Source organism: Emydura macquarii, unplaced genomic scaffold (assembly GCF_026122565.2).
Source record: "Emydura macquarii macquarii isolate MOO-44397 ecotype Brisbane River unplaced genomic scaffold, CSIRO-AGI_Emac_v2 contig_1146, whole genome shotgun sequence".
NCBI classification, from domain to species: domain Eukaryota; kingdom Metazoa; phylum Chordata; order Testudines; family Chelidae; genus Emydura; species Emydura macquarii.
In genome coordinates this window covers 20,325,855-20,341,660 of record NW_027131283.1, presented here as the reverse complement: position 1 = coordinate 20,341,660, position 15,806 = coordinate 20,325,855, and the positions used below count along the sequence as shown (strand labels likewise).

At 44.1% G+C, this 15,806-nt stretch overlaps 1 protein-coding gene across 5 annotated transcripts in view; it reads right to left on the bottom strand.

Annotated features, from left to right (window-relative positions):
* The window catches only part of LAMA2 (laminin subunit alpha 2), a 482,162-nt gene that overhangs the window by 294,205 nt on the left and 172,151 nt on the right, over positions 1–15,806 (bottom strand). For all 5 annotated transcript variants that reach the window (XR_010919459.1, XM_067546727.1, XM_067546728.1 and 2 more), the window contains exon 4: positions 3,552–3,794. Coding sequence is in view for 4 of the 5 variants with exons in the window: in XM_067546727.1 (XP_067402828.1) it covers positions 3,552–3,794 (243 nt within the window). In the remaining variant the exon portion in view is untranslated. The remainder of the gene's footprint in view (positions 1–3,551; positions 3,795–15,806) is intronic.

Sequence of the window (15,806 nt, the reverse complement as noted above, 5' to 3'; positions counted from 1 at the left end):
AAGGTAGTAATCTCAGCAAGGAAAGGTGGAAATGTCATGAAGCCAAAAGAAACATGGTTATTCAAATTCTATGGCCCTTTCCCCACACCAAAACAAGGCAGCCATGGCCTCTTCATATGTCCCCCAGATACATTTTTGGTTTCCTGACTGATGTCAAACAAATTAACGTTAAATCAAGGAACCGGCTTTATAGCAATAACAAATAACATGTCATCCACTAATATATATTTGAAAGAAACCTGAGTTTCCTCATCTGAGAGTATTTTAGATATTGGAAAGTATGTTTTCACACTGAAAATAAGCTTTCACCATATTTCAGGTCCTTTCATTTATTGATGTCCTATGAGAAACATGCAATAACCAAACTCAAAATGTCACAGTCTTTGCAATGGAGCATGACTAATATTCTGCTTTCCTATATGCCAGAAGTCCCAATGAGTTCAGAATCTGTGGTGGGTTCGAATGTTTCAGTGGTATCGATCTATTTACTTAAGTCAACGCTTTTCAGGGTGCTATATTTATTCCAAATTGAGTTGATCAAGTAACTAATTCAACTGATTTTGCCTATTTTACTGTTCATAAAATGTTCCTGAGCAAGTTCTGACTTTCTCAAATTTGTTTGTTAAGAAAATTAATCACCGAATTATTTCTGTAATTATTCTCCTGTAGATTGTTTACAAGCACCTGACTGTAAGGAATCTGATATATGAAATTCAGCTGTGTTAGTTACGCTGGTATGCAGACAAGTCATGTGGTACTGTTTCTATTCTCTAATTGGTGAAGTGATATCTTAGAAACTTGTTTCTGGTGCAACTATCCATATTAATGAATTCCAAATCTGAATTTTTCTTAATATTGCTAATATTTACTTAATAACACCATTTCCATTAATATTACCATCAATAAACTCATTGACTAAAATATTTGTAGAAAACATGCACAAAAAGGGCTCCATGTACAAAAAGCCCCCCTCCCCCTGCCCCCTCTAATTTGCCCAGTTTTCATTTCAAATGCTTCTATGACACAAATGTGTAATCCCAGCATAGAACTGATTTTGAGAGTGGCTTGTAGATCCATACACATCCTGCAATTTGTCAGGCCTGATGATGAATACACACCATCTGAAAATCAAGCCCCTTCAAGGTATCCCAAGTTGGTCACCAAGATAGGAAGACACCCACAATCACTAGTCACTTCTGCAAATCTAGTACTGAAGGCCAATTACAGTTCTATAATGGAAGTGAAATAAGTTAACACACATATTTAGCTCTGCTGAAAGATCACGATCCAATCAAATCTATTGCCATGTTAAATATGGCTAACTATGAAGTCTGTATGAATTTCTGTTTAGTTGTTTCTCATCTCACCTCATGCATTTTGACCAAACATTAAAAAACTGATGGTGGCTGCCATTTATTTCACAGTGTTGTCAGTACTAATAAAACAGGTAAGATTCGCATTACACATATGGTAACAGGTTTGTATAGGTTACAGGTTTATGTTTATTGATTTGCATAGAATCAAACTCTTCTAATGATCATGCAAATTCCACTTGAGGCTCTCCACATGAGATTGTTGACTCTCAATTAGATCCACATCATAAAAGAATACTTAAAAATGTGAGATAAGCTTCCACAGGGATGTCTTTATTACCATGCCGTCAATGGTAAGACCATTTTGGATAAGAATTTGCTTTAGTTGGACATTATGCTGAATACATCCCTGATTCAAACTAAGTCTTCTTTTCTCAAAACCAGACCCCTTTTTAAGCACCATAATCACTAGTATGTGTTCTTTATGAGTTTTGATGCAGCATCCCAATCTAACACCACATGGACCCCACTTCATCCAAGAACTAAAGCACTTGCTTAACTTTAAGCATGGACTAAGTTCCATTGATGTCAATAGGATTTAAGCATGTGTTTACAGTTAAGTACATACTTAAGTGCTTTACTGAATTGGGGCCCTTAGTTACTTAGAAGCCCATAGCTCACTGCAGCCAATTTAATCCATTTTAAGAACATAAGGAGGCATGGATCTGATTTAACAGCTACCATTAATGGGACAACAGAAGTTTTGAGTCAAGATATGCCTGCAAGTCTCAGCAGAGAATTATGCCCTTAAAGATAGGGAATTAATTTAAAACAACTAAGAAGCTGAAAGGGTTCTGGTAGTAGTAGGTTTTTCACTATGCAAATGCTCTTACCAAAGGAATCTGTCTGAAATTTCTATATGAGTAAAATTGAAGCTTCAAATTCCCTGTTTATTCCCTGGATTTATCCATAAATATTTGAACCCCATTTAGAAATATGGCATCTATGCACACACAATTTTTAGCACTGTCATTTGCATATGTAAGTGTTACATTTTACATGTGTAAGCTCTACTTCATATGAAAAATGAACACAACTCAACACATACACACTGTTTGTATCTTGTGTGCAACTGACTGCACATCCGATTGCACATGGTAGGAGAGCAGGTTCAGGTCCCTTTGAAAATTTCCTTGCAAGAAATTGTGTACATTTTCATGAATATATTTATATGTATTATTTCTGCAACTGCATTAGGAAATGACTGTTTTCACGCATCAACCCCCAATTTGCACAGATAATCATGGTAATTGCCCACACAAACAAATTCTTGCATACTGGCCTCCAGGCTCCCAGTCCCACAATTCGATCCACTATGTCTCTAAACAGATAGCTTGTAAACTGTTGAAAACTTGGCTTAGATATGAAAAAAAACTACAATAAAAACTCAACTATAATTAGGAGCTACGCCATACCATACACTATCCAAAAAAAAAAAGTCTAACTGGGATATGTAGTGAAGTGCATAGTTGAAGTAAAATAGCCACAAAGTATAAAAGAACAAAAGCTGAACATTTGGAAAGCTCCACAAACTCAAAAGCAGTTGTGGTTTGGAGAAAAAAAAAAAAAAGGATTTCTCATGACAGTCAGGAATTACTCAGCAATCAGAATCAGTACAATAATAGAAAAATATCTCACTCTATGACTAATGTACACCAAAATGGGTTCCACATTCAACTGTCATTTTATTTTTATGGATTATCAGGATGTAGTGAGTAAGTTTAATAAATATGAAAATTTATTCTGTGAAAAATATTATATTTTGCCACTTTAATTAGAAAAGGGAAGAAGAAAGCTGCTTAAGAAACTCTAAGTGGTATATTTAAACATAGTGGGTAAAATTGTAACCCCTCTGAAGTCAATGGGAGTTTCACCCAGTATCTTTCTTTTTGCTTCTTATTGGAACTGCTTATCGTAACTACCTAGGAGTTGCCTGCAAGAACTAAAGACTAGGGTCTACACAGCCCCATCACTCCGCATGTGTTTATTAGTGTGTATTTCTCCCTGTTTAATGGGGTATGTGGCAACCTCTACCAATGCACATATATAAGGAAAAGAGCCCCATCCTTCATACTTAAAGCCCGCAAAAAAGCCTTGTCTGCAAAAGGTATATACTTATCAATTAAGTCAGACAATATTTCTGTTGACATGTTGACTGCAGTATATTTTCCATCTTACCTCTCCATTCTCCAGCGGATGGATCCTGGAGTAAAATGAACTGCATATAACTTCATCGTCTTTTGCATAGGATGGAGGCCCCGTGCGGGGGTAAATGTTGTAGCGCGTCAGGCATTCTGTGTCCGTTATAGCATAATAATGCCATGGCTGATAGTGAACACCATCCAGTGAACGCTCCAAAATCCAGTTCCCAGGTCGGGGAGCATTAGATGCTTTCACAATAACATATGCAATCTGGAATACCTGGAGAATAAATAAAAAATACATGTAAATGAATATTTATATATTCACTTTCTTTTTGTCTGACCTGTCAAAGTGAAAAAAGCTAAATATTATCAATTCTCATATGGGAATTTTTCCCTGAAAATGCAAGCTGGCAACACCTTTCAGTGAAACTCTTTGACCATGAAAACATCCCTTCTCCAGTAACATATCTGCAAGAAAGTAAGTTCCACTGTGACAGCACTGACTTTTTGAAGTGTGGTAAAAAATAACCCTCTTGATTCAGTCTAACTCACTAGAGAATTGCCAAACTTCTCCTTCAGTTTCATTTGAAAAATTGAAAATGTTATCTTTGCATATGCTATTTACATTTGTACAATTTACCATATATCAATATATTGTGACGGGGCCAGCCCTGACGGCTATAGGAGGGTGCTGGAAGGCATATATATCAGCCCCAGGCTTAGCAAATCCCTGTTCCCTGGGTGATCCAGATGGGGCCACTCCAGGGCAATTAGGCCAATCAGGCCAGCTGGGGCCAATCAAGAGTTTGCCCCAGCAGTTAAAAGCCTCCCAGTCAGGCAGATGGGGGCAGCCAAGAAGGAGTTGGGTGGAGCAGAGCTGCTACAAGGTGTGGAGTCAGTGGAGAAACGGAGCAGAGCTGCTACAAGGTGTGGAGTCGGTGGAGGAGCTAGTGTGGGTGTGGCGAGAGCACCCAGCCACAGGAGTTAAGAAGGAGCCTGTCCAACCAAAACCAGAGGATGCTGGCCCGAAAGAGCCTGAAGGAGGACCACAAGCCAGGGGGAGCTACAGACGAGCAACCCAGGGAAGGTAGTAGCCCTTGGACTAAGTTGTTTGAGGCTACTCCTCACAGGGTCCCGGGGTCGGGGCCCGGGGTAGAGGGCGGGACCGGGCCCCCCCCCGCTGCTCCCACCCAGCCACACCACTGGCATAGCCATAAGGAGCGCAGACTCACGGGGCCAAACAGGCCCACCTCGCCACAACTAGTTGCAGAAGTGGGATTTGTGCGCAGCAGCTAGAGAGAACAAGGAAGGAAAAAAAAAAATACCCGCCATAATGGAGGACGTAGTCAAGGCCCTCATACAAGCCACAGCAGCCCAGCAGGAGGCCACCAGGGCTCAGATAGCCACCCAGCAGGAATCAATGCGGCTCCAGCAAGAGACTAACCAGTTGCTGATCAGCCAGGCCAACCAGGACCGGGCCCTCTTGCGAGAAGTGGTGACCCACCTGAAGACCCTGACCTCCCACACTCCTGGGCCAGAGGGGATACGAACACTATGGGCCACCAGCTATCTGCAGAAGATGACTGAGGAGAATGATGTGGAGGTATACCTCCTCACCTTTGAGAGGGTCGCCACCCGTGAGGCTTGGCCCCAGGCCCAGTGGGCTGGTATTCTCGCCCCCTTTTTGTTTGGAGAAGCCCAAAAGGCCTATTATGGCCTGCCCGCAGTAGCTGCAGCCAACTACCACCAGTTAAAGACAGAGATCCTGGCGTGGCGGGAGTAACAATGGCTGTGCGGGCCCAGAGATACCACAACAGGAGGTACCAGGAGAACAAGCCCCCGCGGTCACAACTATTCGACCTTGGCCATCTCGCACAGAAGTGGCTGCATCCAGAGATCCACTGGCCAGAGAAGGTCCTTGAGATTCTCGTTATTGACCGGTACATGAGGGGACTAACGCTGGACCTCCGCTCTTGAGTAGGCCAGAATGACCTGTCTTCCTACGATGAACTAGTTGCCCTAGTAAAGAGACGGGTAACGGCCAGGGGTCTTACTCGACCCACCAGAGAGGACTTGCCCCGGGTCAAAAGGCCTACCCCAGTTCCTGGGATCCGGACACCCGAGAATCCAGGGAAGACTGGGTGGAAGATGAGGGAAACAGAGGGCCCCCTGAAGGCCACCAAAGGACGGGGTGACGTGGGCAGCGAGTACAGGGTCAGACCCCATAGCCCAAAGGATAAAGGTGTGCCTAGGGCCTCCTACCAATGCTATGCATGTGGGGAGTGGGGACACATAGCTGCCCAATGCCCCAATTTGGAGGAACCCATGCAATATAACCTGGGAACCTGGGCAGACTCCTGCAGCCTAATCCACCTGGTGGGGGTCGCCCTAACCCCACATAGGTATACGAGGCCTGTGAAGCTAAACAGAGTTAAGACCCTGGCCCTCGTGGACTCCGGGAGCGCCATTACGCTCATCTCTGGGAAATTTGTAAAGCGCAGCCAATTGACACAGGCTAAATGCACAGGAGTAACTTGCGTTCATGGGGCTGTTAGTTACTATCCAACCGTCCCAGTGGATATCGAAGTTCCGGGAGGTGTCACCAGGGTGACAGCAGGAGTGGTTCCTAGGCTTCCATATCCGGTACTCATAGGAAGAGATTTCCCAGGGTTTGGAACCCTACTTCCCCTGGAGGGGTCAGGGGAAGGGGAGGGCCTTGAAGCTAATGGACTAGCCTCCTTAGATGGCCACCCCCCGATGTTCTCCGAGATTGCTGAGGATCTGTTCCCGGCCCCAGGGAAGGGCCGAAAGACCAGGGCTGAAAGGAGGGCAGCCAAGGCACTGGGTACAAGGATCTTGGCCCAGGGTTTGAAGCCAGCCATGGTAGGCAGGCAGACCTGGGCCGCAGCTAGAGAAGCTGCCCTGAGAGAGGAAGGACCCGAAGTGGACCCTGAACCAAATTGCACCAGACTGGAAGCAGAGGTGGAAATGGGTCCCTTGGAACTTGGACAACCCGGATTGGCACGAGAGAACTTCGGCCGAGACCAGGCTGAAGACCCAAGGTACGTCAATGCCAGAAAGGACGTGGCAGAGATAGATGGAGTGCCTGTGGAGGGGAAAACTTGGGGTCCAGGGCCGTATTTCATGATAAAGGGGGATTTGCTGTATCAGGCTACAGAAATGAATGGAGAGAAGGTGCTCCAGCTCCTGGTGCCCCAGAAGCACCAAAGAGCCGTGCTGAGCTTGGCCCACAGCCATCTCTTTGGAGGGCACTTGGGGGTAGAAAAAACATTGGCCCGAATCTTAAGGAGGTTCTTTTGGCCGGGCATACATGAGGAGGTTCGGCGCTATTGTGCCACATGCCCTGAATGCCAGCTACACAGCCCCCAGCCTCACTTAAGGGCCCCTTTAGTGTCCCTCCCCATCATCGAAATCCCATTTGAACGGATTGCCATGGATCTAGTGGGTCCCTTGGATAAAACGACTCTAGGCCACCAACACATACTCGTCGTCCTCGTCTACACCACCAGGTACTCAGAAGCTGTCCCCTTGCGGAATACCACCTCGAAGGTAATCGCGAATGAGCTAGTAAAGATTTTCGCCCGGGTGGGGCTACCCAAGGAGATATTAACGGACCAAGGGACCCCATTCATGTCAAAACTGATGAAGGATTTGTGTACTCTCCTACATGTGTGGGCCCTACGGACTTCCGTCTACCACCCTCAGACAGATGGCCTTGTAGAAAGGTTCAATAGGACCCTCAAGGCAATGATAAAGAAGGTGGTAAGCCGGGATGGAAAGGACTGGGCTGTCTTGCTGCCGTACCTCATGTTTGCCATCCGGGAGGTTCCTCAGGCCTCCGCAGGGTTCTCCTCCTTTGAACTACTCTATGGACGTCACCCCCGGGGCATATTGGACATAGCCAGGGAAATTTGGGAGGAGGAGCCCACACCAGGGAAGAACGTAATTGATCATGTGCTCCAGCTGAGGGACCACATTGCCCGAGTCACCCCCATTGTATGGGAACATTTGGAAAACGCCTAGCGGGCCCAGCAGGTCCACTATAACCATCAAGCCACGGTGTGACTATTTCATCCAGGGGACCAGGTAATGATTTTAGTCCCCACCGCCGAAAGCAAGTTGTTGGCCCAGTGGCAGGGGCCCTACAAAGTGGTTGAGCCTGTTGGGGAGACAAACTATAAAGTACCGCAACCAGGGCGTTGCAAACAAGAACAGATTTATCACATCAACTTATTAAAGCCCTGGAAGGCCTGGGAAGTATGTGTGGCCTTAACCCAGGATGTAGAACCCCTTGAACAAGTGAAGATATTTCCGGACCTAACACCAAACCAGAAGGCTGAGGCGACCGAAGTGGTAGCCCGAAACTGGGATGTCTTCACAACTAAGCCAGGACGAACAACGGAGGTTGTTCACCCCATTATCACAAACCCCAGAGCCAGGGTTACGATGAGGCCCTACCGAATACCCGAGGCCAAGAGAAAGGAAATTAGGGCCGAAGTCAGGAAAATGTTGGAGCTGGGGATCATAGAAGAATCCCATCGTCAGTGGTCTAGCCCAATCGTGCTAGTGCCTAAACCTGACGGCACTACGAGGTTCTGTAATGACTTTCGCAGGCTCAATGAGGTTTCTCAGTTTGATGCATACCCCATGCCCTGAACAGATGAGCTCATGGATCGATTGGGCAAGGCTCGGTTCTTAACTACCCTTGATCTGACCAAGGGATATTGGCAGGTCCCTCTAGCCAAAGAGGCAAAGGAAAAGACCGCGTTCTCTACACCAGAAAGGTTGTTCCACTATACTGTCCTCCCCTTCGGACTATATGGGGCCCCAGCTACCTTCCAGCATCTAATGGATAAGCTGCTGCGCCCCCATGCCAACTATGCAGCCGCATATCTGGACGACATAGTCATTCACACCCCAGACTGGGAAACCCACCTGAGGAAGGTAGAAGGGGTATTGAACACCCTGCGGCAGGCCGACCCCACCACCAATCCCACCAAGTGTGCCATAGGTCTAAGCTGAGGCTCGATACCTCGGATACATCGTAGGGAGGGGTGTGGTGAGACCCCAACTAAATAAGCTAAAGGCTATCCAGAATTGGCCCCAGCCTAACTGGAAGAAGCAGGTCCGAGCATTTTTAGGTGTGGTGGGGTACTACCGGCGATTCATCCCGCATTTCGCCTCCAGAGCCAGCCCCTGACGGACCTGATAAAGGCCCGGGGCCCAGAGATGGTACGTTGGACCACTGCAGCCGGAGAGGCCTTTATAGACTTACAGATGGCCCTCTGCAGTGACCCCATACTCCTCGCCCCAGACTTTACAAAAGAATTCATCCTGCAGACCGATGCCTCTGAGGTGGGCTTAGGTGCGGTCCTATCGCAGATGACGGGAGATGAGGAACCCCCAGTAATGGACCTCAGCAGGAAACTCTTCCTGAGGGAACAGCGGTATGCAGTTGTAGAATGGGACGGCCTCGCTGTCAAGTGGGCTATGGAAGCGCTCTGCTACTACCTGCTGGGGTGCCACTTTACCCTCGTGACTGATCACGCTCCCCTCCAATGGATGCACCGGAACAGGGAGAAAAATGCACGGGTAACCAGGTGGTTCTTGTCCCTGCAACCTTTCCAGTTCACTATACAACACCGGGCGGGCAGTCACCACGGGAAGGCCGATGGCCTGTCCCGAGTACACTGTATGACGTCCCAAGTTGCCCAACACAGTGGGTTTGAGCGGGGGGGAGGATGTGTGATGGGGCCAGCCCTCACGGCTATAGGAGGGTGCTGGAAGGCATATATATCAGCCCCAGGCTTAGCAAATCCCTGTTCCCTGGGTGATCCAGCTGGGGCCACTCCAGGACAATTAGGCCAATCAGGCCAGCTGGGGCCAATCAAGGAGCTTGCCCCAGCAGTTAAAAGCCTCCCAGTCAGGCAGATGGGGGCAGCTGAGAGGGAGTTGAGTGGAGGGCGGAGTAGAGCTGCTACAAGGCGTGGAGTCAGTGGAGGAGCGAAGTAAAGCAGAGCAGAGCAGAGCCGCTGCAAGGTGTGGAGCCGGTGGAGGAGCTAGTGTGGGTGTGGCGAAAGCACCCAGCCACAGGAGTTAAGAAGGAGCCTGTCCAACCAAAACCAGAGGACGCTGGCCCCAAAGAGCCTGAAGGAGGACCACAAGCCAGGGGGAGCTACAGACGAGCAACCCAGGGAAGGTAGTAGCCCTTGGACTAAGTTGTTTGAGGCTACTCCTCACAGGGTCCCGGGGTCGGGGCCCGGGGTAGAGGGCAGGACCGGGCCCCCCCCCCCGCTGCTCCCACCCAGCCACACCACTGGCATAGCCATAAGGAGCGCAGATTCACGGGGCCAAACAGGCCCACCTCGCCACAACATGCATCTACACATGCATTTGTGCATACACACATGCACTTTTTGTAACAGTTACCCGTTTCCCAAATTCGACTGTGATTTCCTCTCTCCTGTGAAACTCTGTGGGTAAGACAGCAGTGTGTAATCATGTCATATGAAACCCCTTCATAAAACATTCCTGGCCATGTCACATGGCTTCTGCACAGCTACCATGTCTATCTTATAGGATTGAGATACATGAAATGTCACTATAAACAGAATAATAGCCTGTAATCAACACTACTTATTATGTGCTTCACCTGCCTTTCCAATTGATTTATCAAGGTTTTTTCCTGTTAACCTGCTTGCTTGGACTTGAACCACAAACAATAGTTACATTCGCAGCCGCAGAATGACATGTGCGAATGACACAGAATCTTTTTTTCCTAATACCATACAGATACCACAGTGCTACCAATGAAGCAGAGGAGTGAAAGCATAGGTTCCTATTAGAAGGAAAGGCTGTGCAGTGAATTAATAATTAGGGTCACCTTTCTATGAGGTAGTGCTGGAAGCACCATCAGAAAGAGGCCTGAGAGAGAATATAGTGTTAATTTCTAGTTTATGGGCTTCATTGTTGGATTTGGGATAATGACATGATGAAAAATCAACTATGGGAAACATAGTCATATCTGAAGCAATCACCTTGAGCCAATCCAACCACTTGTATTATTCAGTGGCAATATTTTAGCCAGTTAGTAATGTAAATTATAGGAGATCCCAGTATAGCCTATGACTAAGAGAAGCAGTAGGATTTTTGTGATTTAATTTCAAATACCTACAGGCATTGTTGCAAAATAAAAGTAACCTTAAATTACAGAGCACACCAACAGTCCACATACTGTAAATTAAAATGACATTTGACAAAGGAAAATTTCTGCTCTCAGATCTACATCTTAACTCCATCAGTCTGCCCTTCAGGCATGTATCAAAAACAAAATAGTGGTCAAGACCCACAGTGCAGTTTCAAGAGGTGAATTCTGCCCTCTGTGAAGTCCAGACATTAACAATGCTTGCCAAGCTTTGGGATGAGATTAGGGGCAGGTGAGAAAAGCTCCCTGCCCTCCGAGAAGAAGCTCCTGCAGTATTTACAAGCTGTCACAGCACTTTCTGTTTTTCAACTTGAAAAGCATGAGTATGGGATTGGATTTGTTGAGAGTTGCCCTAGGTGATGAGTATTACTGTGTCCACTCAGGAGCATGAGAACTTGGTTATGAACACTGTTCTTGGTGGACGTATACTAACATACAAACCAACCAACCTCTGAGCTAGGAAAAACTACCACACCATTCACTGCTCTCATTCAGTCACTCTCCTCTTATTTCACACATGCCCTTTACCATCATTCCCACTTGCTGACAGATTGCATTGCAGCCATAAATTACAGCGCACTGGATCAGGGTAACATATGTCATTTACTGTAAACAATGTAATATGGATTAAATATAGCTACAATTTATTTTCTCCCCTCACAAAAGTATTCTCTTTGGAAAGAAACAGTCTAACTGGAGTGCTCAACATATTTTTTTTTTTTTAATTATGCTGTATTGTTGAGAAACAGCTGCACTGTACAGGAGACCCCTTCTGATATATTTGTAGAGAGAGTTATTTTGGACTTGGGTTTTGTTTTGTTTTGTTTTTTTGCATGACTAAAGGCTCCATTGAACTAAATAATTTCATATTTCACTAATATGTCTGATCAAAACATCCAATCCAGAGATCTCACTGTGAAGTATTCTATCAAATACTTCAGTATTTGAGTTTATACTCAAAGCTCAGATATTAGGAACTACTGAAATCTGTGCAATCTCACTTAACTACATGAAAGCAAATGGAAGGTGTAGTGTTTGATCTGACAACCCGCGAGGAATCACTAAAAAACAGAGATGGATTGGGGATATTTTCTACTCCTGAATACCCTCACACTCGGACATCAACATTACCCAAATAGATGTTCTCATTGCTGCAGAAACTGCTTCCAGTGCTCATTTTACACTCTCAGTTGTGTTGGGCTCTGCAGGGCTAACAGAAATAAAGGGAAGTAAAAGGTTGTTTTTACAACTAAAGTAAACAGACTTGTGTATGAAGATTCCATATTTACAGTTACTCTTCAGATTGGAACCATACTTTTAAAAGTATCCTACGTATACATCAGAAGATTTACCCTAAATCCTTTCTCTTATAGTCCATTGAGAGCACATTATGGATGAGTTATCAGTTGATTATGTATGTTTTGGTTTTGTTTATCTGTGTTAAGAAAAATGCAATCAAGTTTTCAACAAAATATAAGAAAGAAAATAATCAGTTGACACACTGCTCATGATCGTGGCGTGGAATTTTTTCTCATGAAAACACTTTAGTAATATAGTACAGAAAGATTAATTTGTAAACACACACTAGTCAGAGTTTTCAGCTGATCCAGAGCATTGTCTCTCTCTTGCCTTGGATTTGAGAATTCCAAAAGTAGCTTTTGAAATGATGCCAAGTTATTTACATTCCATGGAGTTATTTCTCCAGGCTGGGCCATGTAATAGGAAAGCCAGACTTGGAAACCAAATGATTTTATTCCTGCTTTTCCTGATCCCCAGAAAAGAGTGTGGACTAAATGGTCTCATTTAGACACACACTTGCATTGGGAAAGTTATGGAACTGCACAATTCCAGTAGGAGCTCAGGGAGAAACAATTTATTTTGGGTAGGCTGTTAACACTACAACTGGCACTATTAAAACGTAAACATTTCAGGGCCAGATCCCTCCATAGGTGTAAGTCGATAAAGCTTCATCAATTAACATTAGCTGAAAATAACACCTTTATTTTGGTAAATTCCTTGCTTTGGTACAGATTCCAAACATGCTAACCACGAAAAACTGAATAGGGACCATGGGGCGGCTGAATGATTTTTCATTAATTCTTATGCCTTGTCTACATTAGAGAAATTACAAGATTGCTCCCCCCTCCAAATGATTGAAGAACATCCTGAATCCATACACACAAAAGTGCTTCTTCTGATTGTTGGGGAGGCAGCAAGTAAGTTACATTAGAATTGCATCATAATTGTGTGGATGGAAGAATCAAATAGCCAAGGGAAATTTTCAGTGGATAATGTGGGGTGGAGCGACATGGCAAGGGAGCAGGACTGAGGAACATCTGTGAGGGGCTGATGGGGTATTGCAAGATGGGTGGCTGAGAAGGGACTTTTGGCCAGTGGATTAAGGAGATTTTATAACTCAGGGAGCTGTCATCTTTGTCAAAGATAACAGCCACCCCACTTGAATTAGTGTAAGGCATTCCTAGTGCAGGTGCAACCTTATTTTAGTATGCCCAATCCCAGTCGATGGTGCTCAATACAACCAACTAGAGCATCTTTGAGCGTAACTGCATCTTTGAGCGTAACTGCATTTATGTCACGTTGTCACAGTGTTTATTCCACAATTAAACAAAAAGTGAACCTGTTCTGCTAGCTGGAGTCAAAATTCTTAGTGAAATGGTAACACTGAGCTTGCTCCCAGAGGGTATTTCATGAAATACATCTTTTGGTTTTGCTTTTTGACTGGATCAATAGGCTGACATGTCAAAAGATATAATAATTGTACAATCTTAGAGAATCTCTCTTTATGCAATTCCAATGGAATACAACCTGGTAATCAAAATTTGGCATCTGAATGTGAAAAAAGAGCAGAGCAGTCCCAAACTGCCTACTTGCAGATAGCAGCCAATTAGCACAACAGCCACTATACAGATGGAGCTGTTTCCAATTATACTGTTCATGTGACTATAACATAATTAGTAGGGGAAAACCCTAAATAGTACTCCAAGTCTTTCCCAAATTATAGACAGAATGGGCCTCATGATGAGACACAAAATGAGTCTTGGGTCTAATTTTCATTGCTAATTATCTCAGCAGCAAAGTCTGCAAAACACACATTGAGAAACACTTCCATATGTTATAGCACTCTTTTCTCAATAATGGCTCAGAAGATATAGGAAAGTGTAATCTATTGTAGAGGATAATTCGCTACACTAATACTATTCAGATTGTGCTGAAGTGAATCATTAATCTGCATAGGGTTAGCCAATGAAGCAGAAAATTTCCTTGTGTGTTACTCCCACCTGCTCTCCTACTTCAAAAATAAATCCATCAGTTAATAGCAGTTTTTGTGATTCAGAATAGCATCACAAATTAGATACGCTATTGACCAATTATATAGAATATTGTCCAACATCTCATGACCTAATTCTGAAAAACAGGGATAATTTCTCAACATTATACCAATAATCTGGGGCAAATTATTTCTTTAGTAGTTTATTTACTGTTATTGTTCTCTTTGATTTTTATTCTATACATAAGTCAGGTAAACTGCAACATACATGTGGCATTCAGAATTTGGGCAAATGTTTATATTCTTATTTAGATACTTGAGATGTATGAACATAATTAACCTCATTCTGCAAAACTGTGTGGGTAAATCTAAGAGTTTTTTCCATTACTACTTAATTTTTAAACCTTATGATTGCAAAAATATCCTCCTAAATTTAACACTAGCACTGTTTATACTTAGTTCATCTTCCTGAATCTCCAAAGAGGCAACCTAAAACAGCTCTGATAAGTATGAACTACCCATTCATCTCAATGAGGCATTAACTCTGGAATGTAATGACAATAAGTGGGATGTCAACACTTAACTGTTTTACTGCGGATCATTTTACAAGAAACATGTACTAATGTTGGATGCAGTGGTAGATAGTGAACCAGGGCAAATGGATGTTGTCAAGGGTTGTTGAGGTGGGGAATGAGGACTTCAAGCCACTGTTCCTGTCTCTACCCTTCTTTTCTCCCACTCCAAAATATTTTATACATAAATAACCTCCCATTCTGCCCACAAGAGGGCAGGAAAGAGGGAATTTATTTGGTCTAATGAGTCAGTAAATATAACTGCATCTCTGTGCCAGGTTCTAGCATCTGACAGAATGAGTCAATAAAAAAAAACTCTGTACACTTCTATGGCCTTGTCTACACTTGCGGTAGCATGTAGAGTACATGTAGCTAAATGCAGCAGTGAAAGGCAGGCTGTGTCCCCACTGCAGTATGTAGCTACATATAGTAGCAAAAGGCTCCAGCAGTAGGGGAGGCAGTGGGGAAAGGCTCTGGTAGTAGGAAACTGCTAGAGCCTTTTCCCATTGATTTCCCCATTGCTGGAGCCTTTCACTTCTGCAGGGAAAAGCTCTTGAAGAGGAGAGACAGTGGGACACTGCACTGCTAAAAATAGGCAGTGTGGAGGCATTGCTTAGGTGTGTAGTGAGCCATATAGAGCATATACCCTAAGGTTCCAGCATGTCTGTACTCTACTCGCCCAAAGTGCGTATCATCGTCTACACTTCTATTTATACCCACACTACCTGTGCATGCAGTGTCTGTATTCAAGATGCCATAAATGTAGACCTATCCTAAATAGGATCCTAAAACCTGATGCACTGTGTCATGAAGATTAAGATGAAACCTATGTGAATACTGGTTATTTTTTAAGAAAAAAATGGATAATGTCAATAAATGTGAAATGTGAAGGTTCTATATGATATCTTATTGAAAACAGAAAAAAACTTTGTCAGCATCATTTCTTTTTATTCCATTTAGTCTCTTCTTGCAAGAATATGCAGCCAATATAGCAAATTTCTCAAATGACTAGAATATTGGTGTATTTGGGGGATATGAATGTTTGCAAAGTGAAAAAATTCTGGAACTACAATATTTAAGTTGCCCATATCCCAAAACTTGAGATTTCTCTAGCAGCAATACACATGAGATCATGAACCAACTCAGTGAATCAAGGCTGGTGGTAACAGCAGGAACATTTCCTGTTCCCACTGCTGCAGAATG